Raw genomic sequence first — 9,023 nt, 5'->3', positions numbered from 1 at the left:
TGCTGCTTGGCCTGCTGTGTTCATCCAGCCCTGCACCTTGTTGTCTCGGATTCTCCAGCATCTGCAGTTCCTACTATCTCTGGTGGAACCTGAGTTCATTTAATTTTTGAATTTCAATTCTGGAGTTGAAAATCAGTCCTAGTAATGATGACTGTGAAACTAGCTGTTGTAAAAGCCCACCTGGATTAGGGAAGGAAATCTGCCAGTCACTTACATGTGACTCTTGACCCACAGAAATATGAATGACTCTTAGCTGACCTCTGAAATGTCAAAGGAAGCCACTTATTTCAAGGGCAATTAGAAATGGGCAACAAATGCTGACCTTGTTAACAGCCCCATGCCACGGAACAGCAAAATTATTTTTTGAAACATTGCAATTTCTGAAACACTTTTATGCCCTTGAAATAGAAGACAGCAATATATACACCAAGGAACGTAAATTCTGTGAATTATACAGCGACTTATAATTCAAGACGTGTTTTTTTATTTGTTTTAAAGTTTCTGCTTTTTCTGCTTATATTTGTGGAGAAGATTTCAATAACAGAGAATGGACCTCCTTGCGCACATCAATTATGGCTAAAGCCAGACATACACTCCCTCTGCTCTTGTTTGATATAATAAATTTATGCTGCCCTCAATTTCCAGAAAGCACCCTCTTGTTACAGAGTGTTAGAGTTATACAGCACGGAAACAGAACCTTTGGTACAACTCATCCATACCGACCAAGTTTCTCAAACCAAACTAGTCCCATTTGCCTGCGTTTTGCCCATATCTTTCAAAACCTTTCCTATTCATGTGCCTGTGCAAATGTCTTTTAAATGTTGTAATTGTACCTGCATCTACCACTTCCTCTGGCAGTTCATTCCACAAACGAACCACCCTCTGTGTGGAAATGTTGCCCTTCAGGTCCCTTTTAAATCTTTCTCCTCTCACCTTACAATTATGCCCTCGAATCCCACCATTTTTTCAGTTCCCAGTACATTGGCCCAGATCAGCAATTCCTGCTGAATTGAAATCAAGCCCTCAACTTATCCAATTTGGTACTCAATGAAAGATGCAAAGTGTTTCACTGCGTATTCTTGTACATTTGTTGGGTAGACCATAACTGCTGTAATCCATCTGGCAGTAAACAGTGAGTTAAGGCTATAACGTGTTGTCAAGTCAGTTCATATCAGCCTGTCCAGCATCTGAAAAACTCTTACTGCCCAAATCCCATTCTGCATCAAGTCCCCGCCAGGCTGATCCACATTGCTTTCCAGTTTGCCAATGCTTTGAGCCTGAAGTCCCCATCTTTCTATTCAACTTCCTTCATGGCCTCACCAACTTGCCATCTCCATAATCTCCTCCAGCCAGATGACTGTCCTCCAATGCTGGCCCTTTGTGCATTCTCCAGTTCTCTCACCCCACCCATGATGGCCCTGGCTTCAGCTGTCCTGGCCTGGAACCCTGCAATTCTTCCTTTGCCTTTCTCTCTCTACTGCCGCTGAAATTGTCTTTAAAAATCTGTCAGTTTGACCAAGGACACCTGTCCTGAGTTCCTTCTTTGGCTCTGTGAACTTCTGTTTGATTATGTTCCTGTGAATTGCTTTGAGATGTTTCATTACGTTTAATAAAATAACATAAATGCAAGTTTTGTAACAGATTCAACATATTCAAAATATGCTTCCCTTTACTAACAGGGTAGTGGGTAGCACTGCAGTACTAACAACTGAAATACAATAAGAGTTGCAAACATGACAGTATTAACAATTATTAACGAATTCCCAAAGTAACAACAATATGTACCTCATTTGGCTAATATTCCAATATGCAGTCAGTGCCATTGCAAACAGAATACTGTTGAGTAGCAAAAGGGAATAAGCAGAAATTCTGATTATTTAGAAAAAGAGGCATCATATAGAGATTAGCACTGTCTGATATTAATTACTGTAGTATGGTAGTAGTTGGAAGGCTTTTAGTCCTTAACATAAGGTTAACTTTCTTTTTGGTAATAATAAACTAGAACAAATAAATGCACACTTTAAACAGGTACATGCTCTTATTAAAAAATGCAAAATCCCTCCATAAGTACAGTAGGTTAATGTGTTGGTTTCTGGACTGTTTTGCAGCTTTCAAAATATGCAGAAGCTTTCTACTGCACAGTTACAACATCCTTTGTAACAGAGAAAGTTTTCATTCAAGAAAATCTACTCTCTGCATTACTGAACTAAGAGTCAACAATGGTGTTTTAGCTCCGCTGCATGGAACAGTCACCCAGAGACTGCAGCGTATAAAGTTAGAAGGTGAAACTTTACACTGAATAGAAATGATGAGAAAGGAAAATACATAAACAGATAACAATTCTGGCAGTTTGTGATTTTGCAGACAATATTATTAAAGAACATTGCTCTCATAGTTGCATTGTGCACTCCAATTGCTCTGTGGTGATCGTATGTGAAAATGTTTGCTCATGACGGTGTTGACTCAGTACAGATGTATGGAAACACAAACAGCCTTAGCAAGCGAAGGAAAATTATCTTTTCAGTCAATCTACCGAAAGTCTGTTCTTGGTTTAAAATTTCGTTTTCATACGAAGGAAGCTTTCAGTGCTGCCAGTTTAGGTAGATCTGTGCAAGAAAGCTGGCTTAAATGAGTGCTGCACGCAGGTTCAAATTCGCCTGAGTAAAACAAAAGAACTGGTTACTGTTAACCATAAGGCAATCAAATTACAGCAGAATTAATTTGGATAACACGGCTTTGGCTGATCCTTGGATGTGCAATCAGCAAAACAAGAGTTAAAATTTATCACTTGATCCGTGTACTTAGGATGTTAACAGTTTTCCCGTCCATGCTGACTTTGTATCATAAAGTAATGCAGGAAATTAATACTGTGGTTAAGTGGTTAATAGTGAAATTAATGTGGGGCTTTTAGAAAGGCCAAGAGGTAAAACAGATAAACTTTTCTTCTTGCCTGAAAATAGCTAACTGAATGAGTGAGAAAAAAGTACGTGCACCATTTAATATGTGGTGCTATGCTGTGTTGCACAGACTTACATTCACCAGCTCCAGATGTGAGAAGAGATTTGAGGTATAGGCTCATAAATCATTTTTTTGTTAATCGCATCATTTTTAAATGAGCAACTGTCAAATGGGGGAAGGATCTCCCACAAAATGAATCATCAAGTAAGCTTTTACTTCTGTGCTTTAAGCCACAGCAATTGGTATTCTTCAGTCCATCTGTCACAGAATAGAGCAGCTTTTTAAAAGGTAACCAAATGTCTTACTCTTCTAGTCTATGTGACGGTTTTAAAAGATTCTTTTGCTTACTGATCGTTTAACAAGGAAGTGATGACCTAGTGCTATTACCACTGGTCTATTAATCCGGAGGCGCAGGTAATATTCTGGGCACCTGGCTTCAAATATCGGCACAGCAGATGGTGGAATTTGAGTTCAGTAAAAATAATCTAGAATTAAGAGTCTAATTAAGATTGTCGGGAAAAACCCCTCTGGTTCACTAATGTCATTTAGGGAAGGAAACTGCCATCCTTAGCTCATCTGGCCTACATGTGATCCCAGACGCAGAGCAACATGGTTGACTCTGAACTGCCCTGTGGGCAATTAGGGATGGGCAATAAATACTGGTCTAGCCAGAGATGCCCTCATCCCATGATTGAATTCAAAAAAATCATTAGAATATATAATAAAATATTCTAATAAAAAAATGTGATTGAATTTGCAGCTTTCCAAGCCAGGTTGGAACATGGCTTTTCAATGTACCTTTATCACGAGTATGTTTTGAATTAACACTGATTGTCTAAAATTATTATTAGTTGTCATAGTAACTGGAATTATTGATTAAAAAATATATTACTTTCAGGCCAATACTTCCTGTGTAAAACCTGACCTCTGCAATAGAATTCCCAAGATTCAAAAAAGTGCTATCACTAAAGGTGAACTTTAAATGGGTGGTAACGATCCCTTAATAATATGTTATCCATACATTTTAGCAGGCAAAGTATATGAACCATTAGGCCTAAAGCAGGGCTCCTGAACAGTATTAAAAGCAGAATAGAAAGTAATTAATACAATGGAAAAAAGAATTCATCCCTTTCATTTAGTTTCATTTTTTTAAAAATTGTTTTGTTTTACTCACATGATTACTGAGACGAAGATGACTAATGACACGCAATAATCCAAAACATGCAACTTCAACAGTTGCAAAGCAAATGCAATCATACCAGAAATTTTATACGCTAGCCAAGTATAAAAGCATTCGGAAAGCATTGCCCCTTACCAATTATCATATTGCAAGCTTCAAGATCTACTGGGATAGTTAGAGCAGTGGACTATTTGTGGGTTCCTCTTCATCTGGGCAAAGAAAAATCCAACACAACTGCAGCTGCTTTTAAATAATCATATGAAATACGAAAATAAATGCTTGCACTCAGCAAGAAATACAACGTTTCAGTCTTGTGCTTCTTTTAAAAATACAGTAAAGTTTGAAACTGAAACAATACTGAGTTTTGTCAATCTTCCGGTTTGTAACTCTAAACAAAGTTTTCCAGTAGTTAATATTGACCGTTAGATCTGCTGCAAAATAGATTTGTGTATTTCTATGCTCTCCCTACAATACAATTCATTAATACCAAGATTAGATGTGATTCTAACAATGCATCAGAATAGGGAAGCCCAAGGATTCATCCAAATTTCTCCTTCAGGCCCTATCATCATAATTTGGAAATGTTGTGAGTGCCAGCAGAGTGCTTCAATTAACCGTGCCTGTCGGGCCAAACCAACTTTTGCTGATATCATGACACATAGGACTGCCCAGGGAGAAGTATTTAAAGACAGCAAGGATAGGAATTGAGAAGAAGCTCACGTTAAAATTCAGGCCCCACTCTCTTGAATGCCATCATTTTGGATTGTGTTGTATTACAAGAAACAGACAATCAGCCAGCTGTTTTCTTACTAACACCAAATGTATTAAATCCTTTCTTTTCTTCCACCAACTGTTTTAACTTATTTTATATACCAATGTTTTATATAACAATTGCAAATTAATTAGTCTAAAGAAAATATTGCGTTCTTCATTCTACACATAGTTGTAGTTGAAAAGTTATGAATGTGAATTAACAAATCAAATCTAACCATCTACACCACTACACAAATGGACAACAAAAGCAGCCTAATGTGGAGACACGGCAGATGGACGAGATGGTGCCCTTGTCTACCTTGCACAAACAGTCACACCCATATTTTGACTACACCGCAACCTTTTTCTGGGTCCCTTCACTGATGGGCAAAAAAATGCCTTACAATCAGTAAATGCTGCAAACATTCAAAGAACTCATTCATAATCTGTTCTGTTTTTGTGGGTTTTTTTTTTCCATGCCTTCTCCACCTGGATCTTTTCAAGGACGTTGTTTTGATTACAAATTCACACACGAACCAAGCTTGGGAGATTTACATTAGAGATCATCTTTGAAAAAAGTAGAATTTAAGTGCTGTGCATTATTGGATTTAAACACAAAGCAGAGTCATCTTTTTATCAGAATTCTATTACTGATCCAGAATATGGGACATTTTTGGGATTAACATTTTATTTTACTGTTATCATAAATATACGGTGACCAAGATTCCAGCTGACTTCGTCTTGAAAACAATGTCTCCTCTGGATCATTCACCCGTTTCATTAAGCTCATATCCACGGTTCTTTCAGCGTCAGTGCAAGCACTACATTGAAACCTCAACCATTTGCATTTGTTTCTTGAAATGCTAATTGTAAACTTTCATAAATAGCTGTAAAGCTTCTAGACAGAGTTTTTCAAAGAGAAGCACTGTTGACTGAGCATCGTAACTTATTTTTTGATACACACAGAAAAGGCATTATAACTTCCTAATAATCAATAACTTTCATCAGTCTTTTAAATGCACACCATGCAGACAGCTCTAATTAAATAAAAGAGTCATCTAATTTAGAGACTTGCTGCTGTGAATTATTTTCATCTCCACAGTAATTGGTATAAATCTAAGTGGCAAAAACAAAAGCAACATGCTTTATCTTTCTGAATTCAACTAGCAGAATGTTTATTAAAAAACCAAGAACTACAGATGCTGGAAATCTAAAACAAAACAGAAAGTGCCAGAGAAACTTGGCAGGTCTGGCAACATCTGTGGAAAGAGAAAGCACAGTCAATATTTTAGGTCCAGTGACATTGGTTCTGATGAAGGTTCACTGGACCTGAAATGTTGAATCTGCTTTCTCTTCACAGATGCTGCTCAACCTGCACGGTTCCTCCAGCAATTCCTTTCTTTCATAGCAGAATTTCTAGCTGCCTTTCTGTGTGACACAAAAGAAGGAGGCTCTTACCACGATTCTGTAAAAGCTGTGCTTGTGCCAAGGCGTGCTGCGTATAGTAGATGGCTTGGCAGGTTGGGCTTGGAGTCTGTGTAGACTTGTCGCAGCTTGTGGGTTTAGTCATCTGTCCACTGTCTGTGTCAAGAGAATAGTATCCACTGGACAACCTGCTGGATCTCGAAGATGGGGTAACAGAGGAGTTTGGTCCACGCAAGAAATTAAGATTAAAGAGCGGACATGTTGTAACGAAGTTTGGAGACAACTGGATGCTTTCGCACCTTGAGCTAGGAGAAGATTGCTCATAAAGCTCACCTCTTGACATGCTTGTGATGCTAAGTCTGGAATGGAGATGATGTTTGGTTCCCAGTCGGATCTGCTTTCACTCCTATGGAGCACAAAGTAGTTGCATTTTTTTCCTGTGAAGAAAAGAAAAAAGAAAATCTCAAGTCATAAAAGATGTTATTAAAGTTTTTATATTTGTCAATCTTTTATGTTGCATTCTTATTTATTGCCTCGTCACCAATAAACAGAAACAAAATAATGAACAAAAGCAAGTCATAATTCAAGTATCCTTCCAGCTTTTAAGTCCTGCTAACTTGGCTGCCTTTTTCAAAGTTTTATTTTAAAAGCATTGTATATTATATATGTACAAACGTTAAATGGCTGTTGCCTCGATCATACAGTTACCCATGAAGGTAACCACTTGGGTTAAAAATAAAGATTGCATCTTTCTAAATGAGTCTTCTGTGGGGCAAACAAGTCCAATATTTTCAACTGACTCTCAACAGATACTTTCGCAGTTAAAAAAAAGACATTTCCTGTCCTCAGTTTTTGTGTGGGGATTAAAACAGCAGTCTGTTCACTGAGATTTGTCAACTGCTGTAGAGAAGGTAGCCCAAATTTCTCCAGCACTACAGCTATTGTTGATCCTGGCATAAAGTCAAGTTAACTGCTTCCGATGAATCCCTTAGGTCAGGATTGTCAAATTTAAACTGGCTTTTGGGGTACTACCATTAAATTGCTTTTCCTTTTCCATATCATTACTATCAGAAGCTTCCAAAAGAAAGTTGTGTGAATTGAATCAGACTAAACACACTATACAATCTGGCTTCGTACTGAAAAAATGTGTCTATTACACCTGCTAAGCACTTTAATGGTTATATGCTGATTTGAATCACAGATGTGACACAAAAGAAAGACATGTGTCACACTGTTTCAGTGCCAGCTCTTTCAAAGCGCCATCCAGTTGGTCCCACTCTTTCCGCTTATCAGTGCAATATTTCCTCCTTCATGTATGTATCCATTCCCTACCAATGAATCTGTATCCATCACCCGATCAGCCAATGTTTTCCAATCTGGTTATTGACCCCTTGGCCCTTGCAAACCCTTGTAACCTGTATTTACTCTATTTAAACCCTGCATTATTTTAAACTGTCTATGGTTTATATTGATTCTTAGCAAGTTTCATCATTATTTTGTTATTGTTAAATGTTTATCATTCAGTGCTGATTATTTTACTGGATAAACAAATGGGTGAAAACTTCACAATGTCAACTAACACTTCAAGGTAGATGTAATCTAGAATTAAAAGTTTGGATTTTATCACCAAGACAGAAAAGCATATTCAGAATGAGCTCTGATAAATTTTTGTTAAGTACCTCACCCCAGTTGACTCCATACATAGATATTTGCTCAATGTGTCTCATTGATACAAACCAAGAAGGGGCCTGGGTTTAATCAATACGATAGTAATGAAAATACCATACAATGTCTCACTGTCCTTAGGTGGAATTGAGATGCCATTTGGTCAAATAGCATGTTAATGTTTATTGTCCACATTCATGCATTCATGCGCCCAACATAGTCGACAGAAGAAACAGTGGGGTAATTTCATCCTAAAACTCCCTTGGCAAAAATTATATGTAGCCTGCTTTCCTATGCACCACGGCATTTTACCTGCTGCTCACCCAACTTTTTATAATGTAATTGTGCCCCTCTGATCTGTTCCTGTTATTTTTTTTTGCAACCAGTACCAAAGAAAGTCATCCATTGCCTTTGAATGTTCTTCAAGAAATTGGGTAATTAACTAACCCAGTACTAAAAATGATAACGTTTCACCATGATGGTTCATGTTTAAGATACATATATTTTAACTGAGACGTTTCTGAAGCAGATCATTCTTCAATGATTTGTTCAGTTCACTTGCTTCTAATGCTACACTTGTAAACTCTGAATCTTAAGCGAACTGTCTTGGCAAGAAAATAATAAAACGTGAAAAACGTTGAGTCAGAGGCAAGCAAGTGTAATATACTCCCATATCTTCAGAATAGTGCAGCTATGTCCAACTAGAATCATTTCCCGATTTTAATAATATATCACCTCATTGGTTAATTCACTTTAAAATTTAGATTTCGGTCAAAGTCGCAGAACACTTTCCAGGCTCACGTTTAAACTGCAGAAGGAGCTTTACATTAAACCGCGAACTGGAGTCTCTGCTCCCGAGAGAAATATGTTTTCGTGCTGATGAAATCTGGTAGTAAGAGATGTGAGGGAACACTAGACATGGATCTGGCGTCTTTCCTACTACAGTTCCATTGTTCTGTGCAAAGTGCTGAGCGCAGCCTTTTCACAACTGGCGAGTGCGTCACAACTTTCCCAGTGTCAACAATACGGGTCCGATACTCAC

The 9,023-nt window shown here is 37.9% G+C and overlaps 1 protein-coding gene and 1 long non-coding RNA gene across 4 annotated transcripts in view; one reads left to right on the top strand and one right to left on the bottom strand.

Moving 5' to 3' along the window:
* LOC125483115 overlaps positions 1-3,448 on the top strand; it is an 8,725-nt gene extending 5,277 nt beyond the window's left edge. The window contains exon 3 of the long non-coding RNA XR_007262083.1: positions 2,109-3,448. This is a non-coding gene — a long non-coding RNA (uncharacterized LOC125483115). The remainder of the gene's footprint in view (positions 1-2,108) is intronic.
* Positions 1-9,023, bottom strand: part of LOC109928681 (bcl-2-like protein 11) — a 45,093-nt gene that overhangs the window by 32,979 nt on the left and 3,091 nt on the right. For all 3 annotated transcript variants that reach the window (XM_048596771.1, XM_048596774.1, XM_048596775.1), the window contains exon 2: positions 6,350-6,753. In XM_048596771.1, coding sequence (XP_048452728.1) covers positions 6,350-6,659 — 310 coding nt within the window. In that variant the 5' untranslated portion in view covers positions 6,660-6,753. The remainder of the gene's footprint in view (positions 1-6,349; positions 6,754-9,023) is intronic.

The sequence above is a fragment of the Rhincodon typus genome, chromosome 5, assembly GCF_021869965.1.
Source record: "Rhincodon typus isolate 14 chromosome 5, sRhiTyp1.1, whole genome shotgun sequence".
Lineage (NCBI taxonomy): Eukaryota > Metazoa > Chordata > Chondrichthyes > Orectolobiformes > Rhincodontidae > Rhincodon > Rhincodon typus.
This window is presented reverse-complemented; position numbering and strand designations above follow the sequence as displayed.